The 14633-nt window shown below is 31.3% G+C and overlaps 1 protein-coding gene across 1 annotated transcript; it reads left to right on the forward strand.

The window, feature by feature from the left end:
* The first annotated feature begins 1095 nt into the window (after positions 1–1095).
* On the forward strand, positions 1096–4724 carry LOC145587478 (glucan endo-1,3-beta-glucosidase 12-like). Its single transcript, XM_081644213.1, has 4 exons — positions 1096–1452; positions 2798–3253; positions 4182–4212; positions 4303–4724. The coding sequence occupies exons 1-4, from the start codon at positions 1377–1379 to the stop codon at positions 4463–4465; spliced, it is 726 nt and encodes a 241-aa protein (XP_081500339.1). The 5' UTR covers positions 1096–1376; the 3' UTR covers positions 4466–4724.
* The last annotated feature ends 9909 nt before the right edge of the window (positions 4725–14633 follow it).

The following is a 14633-nucleotide window of genomic DNA, read 5'->3' on the forward strand; positions in this document are numbered from 1 at the left end:
TCAAATGCCTTTTTTTATAATCCAAAAATATGTTTATCATCATTTGTTTAGATACTCTAAAATTCTGTAATGCAAAATTTCAAAAGTAAATGAGATAAAAAAAACAAAAAAGGAATAGAACTTTTGACTAATTTCCCCCTATTTCTTGGACTTTGGGCTTCTAGCACCCTAAGACTGCGGCACCGGCTGTTCAACTTTTTTGGTGTTTTTTAACCATTTATTTACAGACTTTAACTTGGCTAAGATCTCAAATACGAGTAGTAACAAATTAGTAATCCAAACACAAAACACAGTATAAATTCACTCTTTTCCATTTTTTTTCCCTTGCATTTTTTAATACTCATTTTGTCCCAAATTTAAGGCTACATTTAGACTTCTACAATCAATCACTAACACATATTTTTTTTTTTTAATCATTACTACACTTTCAATTTGTATTCCATATTATTATTAATATTGATTTAAATTTTCTTTGACTATACATAATGTTACAGCGCTAACATGATTCAGATTGGACAAATGAATAGATATAGAGCAAACGAATGAATATGAGGGTGAATATGACTTTAATCTCACTACCCATGTACTCCATATTACTCATGATTAGCGGAGCATGACTTTTGATGTCCATACTTGCCTATTAGATCATCTATACTCTTTCAACTAAGACGTATGTGATGCAAAATTATATACCCACATGTCATCCCTTAAGCGTCACCAAATATCATACTCTACACCTAGAGGTCTCAAAACTACACCCGACCCGACCCGACCCGACCCGAAAGCTACTCGAAAAATAATCAACTTAGATTTTGACTCGAGTAAACACAATATTTAGCACAACTCAACTTTAAAATTGACTCGATTCGACCTTATTAAACCTGATCTGATCATCCAAATTGACCTCCCTACACCTCTACATTTACTGAATATCAAAGATGAATACTTTGAACAGGAAGAAAAGAAAAAGGAGAAACCTGGAAAAGAAGAAAATGGGCACTAATTAAGGTCATCATTACTATCATCACTTAATATTACAAACAATTCTTGCTTTTCTTCTTCTCTCCATCTTTTCTCCCATTGTTTGCTCTTCCTTTCATCTTATTTTCTACCACCCACAATGTCTCCACCACTCTCAACCTTTCTCTCTCCTTTTTCTTCTTTGTCTTTTGAATTTCAAACCTTAGCTTCTACAAATATTCAGCTGTCCTATATTTTACCCTATTTCTCTAATCTACCCCTATTTCATTTTCCCTTTTCAATATATTACAAAAAGATAAGGTCAGAATACTATGGCAGCTTTTTGTTCTCTTACATTTGGGTAATCAATAACTTATAATTATTATTGAGGCTTTAATTTCTTTGAAATACTTGAAATGGGTAAAAGGGTATTTTTGTTTCACTCCTCTGCTTCTTCACTCTTCATCATTCTTCCTCTTTTCTTCTCTTCAGGTGATTTTTCTCTGCTTTTTTGGTCCACATTTTTTGTTTCCTTTGTTTTTAGTTAGCTTTGTTTTCATCATTATTTGTTGTTACTTGGTCTTGGTCCTCACTTTGGAATTGCCTAGTCTTGTTTTGATGTTATACTATATTGTGGCGAATGACAATGATGTACACGAGATTTGATTTGCAAGTCTTAGTCTTTCGGAAATGCAAAGTCTTATTTCTGTGAATTGTTGTTTAACTAGGTGGTTATATTAAATAATGATGTAAACGGAATTTGATTTTTAAATTGATGTGCATATACCATCATACATGATTTATGTTGGGTTTCTACAATTTTTGTTCATAGTATGATTCAGGTTGGGTTTGAGTTAAATTTGAGTGGAAGAAACCCAGAAAGGTAAAAAAGAAAGGTAAATAGTATTTTCCTCTGTTTTTATTTTCTAGCTGAACTTAGGATTAATTAATATTTTAGCTAATATTTTTTTGGATAGTTTGTCGTATTATTAAGATTCTCATAGTCAGAAGTTGCATTTGATTTCCTTGTTATTGTGGACAAATATTCCAGTAATTGGCTAAACGAGGAAGTAAGCATATATCTGCTTTGTGATTCGATTTGTTGGTCATTTTTTATGTTTTGTTTGTCATCATGTACACTAGGAACTAAGCATTTGTTAAGTGTACGTCATTATAGAATTGGTCAATTGGTTATGTACACCTTGTTTCGGTATATTCGAGTTTAGGCTAAGGCATTTTTAGTCCAATTTTTGTCGAGGAATTCTTGACCAATCTCCGAGAGTGGATCATTCGATCTAATCTCAAGTAATCCGGATAGTCAGTCAGTCAATCAATCAATCAAAGCCTTAATTGCATAACTGGATTGAGCTACATGAATCAAAAGTGATAATTTCATAAGTCATCTGAATAGCGCTCCCCTTTTAATAGGAAAACCAATACATGTCCTTAGATGTACACATCATTTTTTACAATTAATGAAACTGTGATAGTCCAATCTCCAGGATAGATTTATCATTGCTTATCATTGTATATTCCTTAGAAGACATATGTTAGTTTTCATGTTAAGCTTCGCTTTGATTTTGTTTCCCACTCACTTTCGATCACTTGGACTTCTTGAAGATTTTTAGGATTTATACTTGGAATGTACTTGTATAGCTGCACATAATTGATGATCTGAAGAGTTTGTTCTATAAAAGCATCTCAGAATATATTCTTATGTCATTTGTTATATATGTACATTATTGTTTAAAGTAAGTTTCACATCAATCAAGGGTGTGATTTAACAAGTAAGGCACTTCTACTATCCTCTCATCGGTTTTTGTTTTTGGTTTGTCAGTTTCATGTACTATAATATGGGGAGGAGTTGGACCTGGGGAGGTTCCTACTGAAGCAACTATCCAAAAGGACATCACATCGCCTCTTACAACTGTACCAACTATTAATTTCACAGGCACGTCAAGTGCTCCTGTATTGAATCCAAACTCAATCCCTGAAGACCCGCCTAAGTGGGTTCCATTTGCTACCCCAACCACATCTTCACCTGTTAACTCAGGTGCTAGCTGGTGTGTTGCCAGCCAAACTGCTGCTCGGTTAGCATTACAGATGGCTTTAGACTATGCGTGTGGCCATGGTGGTGCTGATTGCACTGCAATTCAATCTGGTGGGAGTTGCTATTACCCTAATACACTCCATGATCACGCTTCTTATGCATTCAACACGTACTACCAGAAAAACCCAATTCCAAATAGCTGTAATTTTGGGGGGACTGCTGTTGTCACCAGCACTAATCCAAGTATGATCAACACTTCTTTTTTCTCACATATTTACTTGTGCTTTTCTTCTTTTGTGCAGTGTATGTTTTTTTTTGTTCTTTATGTCTGTTGTTTATTGAACTGGGACATGTTGAAAATAATCTATGTGAAACTACTTGGGCCGTTCATGAAGTAGGATACATGTCAATCAGATTTCACAAAGAAATTGCATTAGGCATTTGTTGCTAATGGAGAAATAATGTGCAAATTTTATTTATTAACTCTAAAACATTGATGATTTCGTCTAGAAATGATTAAGTTATTTGTATTATTAATACAATTTAGCCGTACAGAAAGTAAATGATCATAGTTGGAATTCAATGAACCACGAAAGGGGAGAAGTATACTAGTTATTTAAAGAAAAGGTCTACCCCCAAGTTTATTTCCTCGATATTTCAAGTTTAAAGGTATCCAAAACAGGATCTCTGGTGTTTGAGAGAGTGAGAGACTTCATATTCGTCATAGTTTAATGTGAATTATGATGTAATGTGATTGCACTTAGTGAACACTGGTGGTGCAAAGTGCACATTTGCTCTCCATGTGCCTGATTTTGACTTCCACTTATCTGAGGCCTTAGCCACTAATTATTCTAATCACCCGTGGTACCTTTTAAGTACATTGTTAATAAAGCTGGATTAATTATAGACTCTGCTAACTTTCACTAGAGATAAAGTAGTAAACAACGTTACAACAGTCGGTTACTTTTGGCTAACTTTTGTTTATGTTCATTAATTAAATTTACGAATGGAAATTTATCACTATTGCATAAAATGTTACATCATTTCTTGATGCATTTCTCTGGAATCAAGTTTGTTACCATTTCTTATGAATTGTTGTACTACCTTTAATAGTCATACTTCATTTTCGCTCTGTACTGATGTCACTATATACTTCTTGATCATATTTCAGGTTCCGAAACATGCCAGTATCCCTCTACAAGGTGAATATGCATATGTTTTAGTGTATTCTGTTTTTCTTGTTTATTTTGTCAGAATAAGTTATTAATTGTAACTTGTTTCTCTGAGTGCAGCACGAGTTCATCTGTGCTAGACACAACGAATCAAAACGTCTCAACAGTTTTTGGCGTGGGACCACCTGGACCGTCTAATTCAGCAGCAACCCTTGATAGCAAGGTTTCATATCTTTCAAGATCCTTATGTTTCATGGTTCTTCTGCTAAGATATGGTCATTAGACATTGTTAATCGTAAAGGAGTAGTTCAAGGAAGCTCGGTCACTGTTATCATTCTGTAGAAAATTTAGTTATGAAGATGTTTAGTCGTGTAGGATATGTTTTCCAAGTATTAGCAATCTGAGGGGCAGCTTAATCATATAAGTCAGGTTATGTATTTACTTGTTTCCGGCTGAAGTGCGCTGTTTGATTCTTAGTCCTGTGAATTCAGGGGCAAGGTTAGGTACTTAGGTTAGCGATGTTTATAATTTTTGAGTTTATAACCAGCATTTAGGTTGTGTTTTGTTCCTTTGTGATATGTATTAATGTAGTAACTTTGCTTGTAAGTTTGACTGATTGAGAATGAAACATTTTAACTATTCAGACATTGTTAAAAGGCACCAAAATTAATTCGAGTCACGCTAAATTGCTATTCTTGAACGTTCAAGACATGTAAATTGTAAGATGAAATACGGAGTAAGGAGCGTTTTCTGTAAGTTTTTCCCTTTGAAGTCACGACTTACAAATAATGCAGATGAGAATTAGGAGATGGAACTTGGAAGCACTCCTCTTGGACCTTTGGTTTGTAGAATTAGGAGAACGGATCATCTGAGGGTTTGGGCTTTAATTCAATTGGTATTACATACACCATGGTGCACCTAGAAATAGGTGCACAAGACCCAAATAATAGCCTAATAGCTATATCCACCCAAAAAACATGCCTAATACATACGAGCCCAATACCTATTCAGATTCAGATTTTTATTAAGAAAAAATTGTTTCCTCCTCTCTCAACCGCCATATCAATTTTTTTAATTTGTTGAAAAATTATGTTTCTTCTCATAATTTCAAAATCTTTCCTCTTTTACTCATTTTAATTCTCTTTCCTCTCTCTATTTTTCTCTCTCTAAAATACTGCTTTACTGCCATGGATAAAAACAAATAACAGAAGATTACTCTTCTAAAAGGTGAACATTACTTACATTTCTTTAAATTTACTAATATAATTCAACAAATTTTAAAATTCATGAACATAATTGTCTTTTTAATTTTTTCTTTAAATTTAATTTTTGTAGAAAACCAAAACTATCTTCTCCTACTAATGAAGATGAAGAAGTGTAATTAATTTATTGCATAAAATCCCAATTTTATCTTAAATTGTTGATTTTTGGAATTGAATACTAAATTAAACCCTAAATTTTTTTAATAGTCCAATTAGTAAAATGTTCAACATCAGAATACCAAAAAAAAAAGAAGTTAGATGATATACCTAAAGGAAGTCCAATTGTTCACCAAAAAATATTGGAGTAATTAGACAAAGAAATATCAGAAAGTCCAATTAACAGGTATATTTATGTTCATATATTTTTTGTTTAATGTTCATATACGTTGTGCTTTATGTCCATATATTATGTGCTTTATGAATTAATAATTTGTTTAGAAATTCAATTAAGTACGTTCGTATGATGTAATAATTTGTTTAGATATTATTTATTTGCTCACTTTGTTGTTTGATTTTTAATTATTAGATCGACCAAGTACTGAACAGCCACCAAAAACTTATGAACAACACACAATAACCATTGAACAACCCCCACAAACCACTGAATTGCCACCACAAACCACTTATTTGCCCCCACAAACCCACTAATCAGCCCCTAGAAACATCTGATCAGCCCCCACAAAACATTGAACAGCCCCCACAGATATCTGAACTATCCCCCACAAAACAGTGATCAGCCCCCATAGACGTCAGAACTACACCCACAAAATATTGAACAGCCCCAACTAACTTCTGAAAAGCCCCAAAAATCATTGAAAAGCCCCCCACAAACCTTTGAAAAGCCACCAGAAAACACAGATAACCCACCAGAAACCGCTGAAAAGCCCCAAGAAACAAGTGAAAGCATCCAGCAACCTCTGAACCCTCTACAAAAACCTCTGAATCCCCTACAAAAACTTCTAAATCCCCTACAAAAACTTCTGAACCTCAATTACAAACCATTGAACACCCTTCAAAAACATTTTAACCACCTTCAAGAACCTCTGAACCACAACCACAAACCACTAAACACCCTACCAAAACCCCTGAACTCCTACAAAAACTTTTGAACCCCAATCATAAACCACTGAACACCCTATAAAAACTTCTGAACCCCAACCACGAACCACTGAACACCCTATAAAAACCTTTGAAACCCCTATAAAAACTTCTAAACCCCAATCACGAACCACTAAACACCCTACAAAAACCTCTAAACCCCAACCACGAACCACTGAACACCCTACGAAAACCTCTGACCCCCCTACAAAAACTTCTGAACCTCAACCACAAACCACTGAACACCCTACAAAAACCTCTAAACCCCTACAAAACTTTTGAACCCTAATCACAAACAACTAAACACCCTACAAAAACTTCTGAACCCCAACCACAAACCACTGAACAACCTACAAAAAATTCTGAACAACAACCACAAACCACTAAACACCCTACAAAAACCTCTGAATCCCTTATAAAAACTTCTGAACTCCAACCACAAACCACTGAACACCCTACAAAAACCTCTAAACCCCCTACAAAAACTTCTGAACCCCAACCACAAACCACTGATCACCGTTCAAAAACTTTTGCACCTGAAGACACTACTCAGAATGCTGCTCAGCCTTCAGACTTTCCTTATAAACAACTTCATACGTTTTAACTACAGTAAACAAACACAGTTCATAATAACCATTTATAGAGTTCAAAAATAAAACAACAAAGTTCAAATACGGGAAAAAATAAGCAATCATAATCAAGTTCAGAAATCATATGAACCGAATGTTCAGAATCATATAAAACAAAATTCATGAATAGTTCAATCAACAAGTGATCAAATTCATCACGTTTACAATTATTTTCTAAAAAACATATATACATACTCAGAGAATTATGTAAAACGGAAAGGTTCATTAAAGTAACTTAAATGTTCATAAAAATAGAAACAATTTTCATAATATGATATTGCTAATAACAATTTTGATAATAAATACAATGAAAAGTGCATTACTCGAATTATATGAACAAAATGTTCAAAGACATGATATAAACAAATTATATTCATAAAATACAAATTAAAGCATCAATTCAACAGTTAGATTATAAATGAAACTGAAAATCATAAAAAAAAAAAAGAGCAATTAAAATCAAAAATCAAATTCAACACACTTTCAGCAGCTTAAATAACATTAAATATATGAATATCTTTCAAATAATCAATCTAACTCAAAAAAATAGACATATACATGTTCTGATATATGACATAATAGGTTCATAATTACAAAACATAAAAAGGTTTTAAAAATTCATAAATCGAAACCAAAATAAATTTTCATATGTAAAGAATCAAATGTTCAGATATATACATTGTAAAGTACAGAACACCAAAATTTTTTAAAAATGATTACAAAATACATAGATCTAAAAAAAAGTTCATAAGAAATGTATCACATGTTCAAAATTATAATTAAGATGTTCATAAATCCAAAAATATATGTCAGTAAAAATATATATTTATAGGAAACGTATCCTACGTTCATATTTTAAACTTAAATAATACCAAAAGATAACAAAAAATAGAATTGTTGATAATAGAATACACAAATATCACTAACAAAAAAAAAATCAAAATAATATGAAAAGTACATATTTTGAAACTCAAACCTAGCCATAGTGATTTAGACAATGGAATCTCATTGGAAAATAATCATCTCCGTCGTCTTAAACACCTTCTCCCCGTCAAATCCGCCATTTTAAACTTCAATTCTTTGCAAAAACTCCATTAACAAAGCTTCAAACTGAAGGTTGAAGAAAATGAATTTTGAAATTAAATCAACAACAATGAATGAATTTAAGAAAAAGAAAAATATAGGTGAGAGAAATTAGAAATTATGAATTGTAAGAGGAGGAAATGAAGGATCTCAATTTATGGTGATGAAGAAATTAAATCAAAACAAAATAATGAATGAATTTAAGAGAGAGAAAAATAGAAGAGAGAAGATAGAGGAGAGAGAAATCAGAAATCGAGAAAGTGTGAGGGAGGAGAAGTCCTTTGGAAGGGAGGATTAGTCCCTCCATCTCCCCCCTTCCTTCCCACGTGATGGGGGTTCGACTCCTCATAGCCTCCCATTCCTGTGATAGGTTGGGGGGCCTCCCTCGTAGTTTAACATTTAAAAAGAAAAATGTTCTATGGAAGATCATGAAAAAAAATGTTGTAGACTTTCAACGTTATGACTTGAGAGCAAATATGTAACAATTAAAAAGGTTTTTATGAAGGAACACATACGCAAATGGGGAGATTGAACCGATTTTCAGATTGTTTCAAACAAACCCGATCCCATCTATCCTACACTCTACAATACGTCTGTATATCCTCTCCATTTCAAATTAGATGTAACAGGTTGATTTTTTTTTTTTTATTTTTTTTAGTTTTTAATTATTTATATGTTTTCTTAATTGTAATTTTTTTACCAAATATATAAAAACAAATGTTAGTATATTATACAGTATGTTTTTAGATTTATCTCAATGTATATTATCAATATATCAACTTTTCGTAAGTTACACTACTAATTTATAATTAGAGATATCAATACTCAAACTGATACATTATCAAGCGTGTCAATCAAACTACTACAATTAGCTTGATCATAGACGTACCTACAAACTACAAAATTTCATTCTTTTCAGTCTTTTTCATATAGAGAGTTCCAAAACAAATCAAACAAGATGTGTTACCCTTCTTTATGTGTGAACCAACTTGAACAGTAGATGAATGTCGAATAATAATTTGAGTATGTAAAGTTTAAAATGAAAAGTGATGGTCACGCAAAGTAGCTTTGAAATAAATTTGTGCATGCATGAGAGAGTATGTAGTAGCAGCAGCAAATGTGTGTGAAACATCAAATTTATGTCATTTCTTTTCTTCCAGCTAAATTATTAAACAGAATTTGTTTGACGACTTTGTACACTGTTTCAACACCCACTAACATTTGCATCAAATGATTGCATCTTCTTCACCAAATTATTAACAGAATATGTGTGACCACGGTAATTACAGTACATTTTACATACACTTCTTCTTCTTCTTCTTCTTTTTTTTTTATTTTTTATTTTTTTATTTTATTTGTTATGTACAGTAGTCTATTATTAAGTGGAAAATAATTGAGGGGCTCTGAACGTCATAAAGATTGTGGATCATAATTTAAAGTTTAATAATATCAAATGATGTTTTATTTTAATTTGTCAGCAGGCGAGTATGTTTCTCCTTATATATAATTCTATCTGTTTAATTAAGACAGTGGGAGAAATCATAAATTATCGTGAATTGCCCATAAAATTCGTATGAATAAGGAAATGTAACGTATGGCTGGTGTACAAAAAAATGTTGAACTTTCATAAAGAGGAAGTTGCGCGAGCCAAAAAATATATAGATCATGGTTCGGTGATTATCGAATCAGCTTAGTATTAACAGTTGATAGGATTTTTACTTTGAATCCTACAAGTTAAAAATCCTACAAGTTTAGAGTTCAAATGTAGTTGTTAAGAGCATCCATGTATAATGGCTAGCTACAAACATGTAAATGTAGTTTTGCGTTGCCACATCATTAATTGTCAAGCTACATGATTTAAGCCACAACCTCTATAATGATAAGGTACATCCTTTTATAATAAATAAACCATAAAAAAAATAAAAATAACAAACAAAAAAGTGCATAAAACCTATTAAACAACTCAATATATGTGTGTATTGGGTGGAGTGAAATTACATAGCTCTATACTATAGAGCTATGTAGTTTGGCTTAATTACAAGTTTACAACTTTTGTAGCTCCACAATGGCTAGTATGTAGCTCTATATTATTTATTAATTGCAAGCAGATCTTTTTATACAATCATTGTGGATGCTTTAAGGGTAGTACGGTGTATGTTAAAGGGTTTAGTTTCCCTTGTTTTCTTCCTTACTTTCAAGAGTATGTCTATAACACTTGTCCATATTGGTTAAAACAATAATGAGGGTTGAGCTTTGGCTTATTATGATCCTCTAATTTTCTTCAAAAAAACAAAGGCTCATCTTACATCGTTCTCATCACTCACGTGATCATTTTCTAGATTAATCCATATAATAAAACAAAACTTGATTTTGCATTTTACTTTTATTTGGTAATTGATATGTACAGTTGATGTAACTATTTGACTATAATTAAGCTTTTCTCATGACTCATATATACTTTGTGTTATAATCACTCCAATAAACTTGTACAAGTGTATGACTACCCCAACAACACATACATACATACTAGAACATAGAAAGGTTTACTACAATACAAGAGTTAATAAATCACTAAATAAGGTACAATTTAAGCAATTCTAGCATGAATACTTTAGTGATAATTTGCGACACATATAATTCAGAAGAAGAGAGTGATTATCACAATTTATGTGTGAACCAACTACTTTCTTGTTTCTTCTCTATAAAGTTCACTACATCCATATATTGCATGCATGGCTCAAATTCAATTATACTTTATTAAAGTTATGCTAATTAATTAATAATTTTTTTTTTCTCTTAATAAAAGGGAACAGAAAAAGATACATACTCCTATATTAATTAAAGATTAAAAAGGCAACTGTTGCCTAATTAAGGATGGTATTTCACATGACATAGTACTATGTAGTATTGCTTTATTACATTGTCAACTGTGACAAACTATTCCTTCAAATCCACCATTTGATAGTCCATATTTATTACATCAACCAACTAGATTTGGAGTAAATGTATATATCTATAATCTATAAAGTTTTATATTGTTCTTCTTTTCTTTGACTTGCATTATAATATTCTTGTTCATAATAGAGAAGAATTCATACAGCTATACAATATACTGTTTAGTAGTTGCATCGGCCCATTTTTTATTCTACGATTTCTACATCATGTGTTCATGAATAATGCGTTAGTTTAACTTGTAAAAATTCTAGCTCGAATACCTTCTTGGAAGGTTTGGTAGTATTACAACATAATTCGCCTTTAATTTCATGTAAGAGATATAGGAGAAGTGAAAATGTAAAATGTCACGTGTCATATTGTCTTATCAAATGTCTCTAGTTGGACTTGGACTACTAGTAAACCTTTTACTATTATGTTAAAAACAAAAAATTTGTAACTTTTTCTTAATAATATGCAGATTAATTTTGAAATGCTAATCTAATTTTATAATAATTTTGTTTTATTAATTTTGATTTGATCAAATGGATCGGATCTTGTCAATATACTTTGTATATTTTTATTATATGCAAGAATTTTTACAATAGCATTATGTAAGCTAGCCTTGAAAATCATATACAAGTATCTTCTAGACAAGATTCAAGTTTATTAAATAATTTCGAGATATCATAAATATTCTTATATATATATAAGTAAAATTTCTTTTGCATCTAGCATACATATCAACAATATTATAAGAGAGAAACGTTTTATGAATGAAGTAGTGTACGTACTTTGTACATGCTTTGACAATTCAACCTACGCATATATGGCACTTTTCTTTCATATCCCTACTACATTTAGAACAATGTGGCCACAACACTAATTAAAGTTTTGTACCAAAATATCTATATATTGATCGATATATACACCTACATTTGTAGTACTTGTATGAAGTAAGACTTAAAATATCTTATCAACATACATCAGAGTCCACTTCGCAAATACAAGGGATTTCATCCCAATAACATCCAACATGAAACATTGGCTTAAAATGTAAAATGTCACATGTCATATTGTTAAAGTGTTTAACTATCTTTTGTTTTCTTAATATGGGACATTTACATGTGTTAATTGATAAAATATACTTCAACTTCAACATTCCCCTTAATGTCATTCAAGGTCCCAAACCTTGGGCCTAGTAATATAGGGAAGCCATTAGAAATCCCATACCATGTTGAATACAAAATTGAGCCGCACATGCAAACCAAGAGAGCGAGAGTCCACTTTACAAATCCAAATGAGATATAATCCCACAACCATATGACAATAAGAGGAGTAACCTCTTAGCCTTATAAAATGTTTAATTATTTCTTGTTTTTTCAATATGGGACACTTGACATGTGTTATTTCCATTCAAAAAAAAAAAAAAAAAAAAAAAGGTGTTATTTGAGGAAACACATACTGTCTTACCAAATGTTTCTAGTTGGACTTAGACTAGTTATAAACTTTTATCATTATGTTTAATTTTTTGTGTTTATTTTTTTTAATTATTTTTGGAAATATGTAGATTTATTTTGAAATGCTAACTTTATTTTTATCTAGTTTTGTAATATTTTTATTTTGCTATTTATTTTGATTTGATCAAATGGACCTTGTCAATATACTTTGTATATTTTTTTTATAATATATGCAAGAATTTCCTTAAGCATTATATATGTAAGCTACGTTGAAATCATATACTAGTACAAGTATCTTCTAATTATCAATATTCAAATTTATTAATTTATGTGGAGAAATCACAAATATTCTTATCACTGTATGCTCTACATACTCACTTAATTTTCATTTAACTAAACTTATCTTATCTAAATTTATCTGAATTTATCTAAACTTTTTAAAACTTATTTAACTAGTTGTAATTTGTGCTAGATAACCCTTTTCGAAACTTATTTTTCCTCAACTGAACTTATTAGAACTTATTGTACCTAAAATAAGTGAAAATATGGTGAAAATGATGTACAGGCCCTAAAATCTCTTCATAATTGCATCCAGCATACATACTATCAATCAATCAATTAATCAAACCCTTGTCTCATAAGTGGGTCGGCTACATAAATTAAAAGTGATTATTCCGTATAGTTATCCACAAAAATCTTCTACTACTCCATCTCTTGCGATCAAATAGTTCATTCTCATAGAAATCCATATGCCATATCCTTCCCAACTCATTCCAATTAAGTCATTTTTCACTCTCCCTCTACCTCGTTTAACCTCTCTATGATCTTATAAGAAAGAGAGAAAAGTTTTAAGAATGAAGTAGTACGGGGCACGTACCATGCGACACTTTTCTTACATTCATATCCCTTTAACAATTAGAACAATGGGGTCACAATTCCAACCTTTTGTACCAAAATATCTATATATTGATCTATATATAGATATTTGTAGTACTCGTATGAATTAAGACCTATAACACCTTATCAACAACACCCAACACAAAAGATTGACTTAAAAACATGACAATAACAGGGTTAGTTGGTAATAATAAGTGAAAGATAGCGTAGACTTTTAGTAGTAGGATGGCCTCGGAAATATAGCCGCGCCGGTTGTATATTGAATTTTGTAGTCAGCTCCTTTCTCACACGCAAACTAACACGAGCATGTCAACGGGTGCAAGTCTTTATCATCTCTACACCTCTCTTTATTATGTTGCCTCCACTTGGTATCACCTATAACACACATTCCAAGGATAACTTATTTGTTCAAACTATTTTGTCATTAATTTTACTCCCTCCGTCTAATAATACTCTATTCGTCTTCACAAAAAATTCTTCGTGTTTGAATTTATATTTGGACGGTGGTGAGCATCATGCAAAATGAAACGAATTGCAGTCAAATCAACACGGTACAAAAATTATTCATGTTTCAATGTTATGTTTTGGACAGTGATCGTCATGCTGAATAGCAGTCAAATAAGAAAAAACGTTACAAAGATTATTCATGTTTGGATTTTATGTTTGGACGGTGATCATCGTGCAATATAGAAGTCAAATTAGGAAAAACGACTTTAAAGAATGGAGATTGAGTAGAAGTACATGACTTGCTAAGTTTGTTTATTTTTATTCTTCATGTTTGGATTTTACGTGTGATTTTGATTATGCGTTTCTAATTAAAGACTTCATATTATTATTAGAAAGTAAGTATATTGCTTGGTAGTGATTAGACAACTTTGTTGTTAGGATTAAGAGTTTGTTTCTGTTCATTAATTGAAATAAGAATATTAAAAAAAAAAAAAAAACATAATCATAAGATTTTTTTTTTAAAATAAAAAAAAAACACTTTTCTAGATGTAATATAATATTATAAATTCATTTAAGTAAACATCATTTTTTATTATATTAGAACAACATTAATGGTTGACTAATATACTTTTTAGCTTAATATG

This window comes from Chenopodium album, chromosome 17 (genome assembly GCF_948465745.1).
Source record: "Chenopodium album chromosome 17, dcCheAlbu1.1, whole genome shotgun sequence".
Lineage (NCBI taxonomy): Eukaryota > Viridiplantae > Streptophyta > Magnoliopsida > Caryophyllales > Amaranthaceae > Chenopodium > Chenopodium album.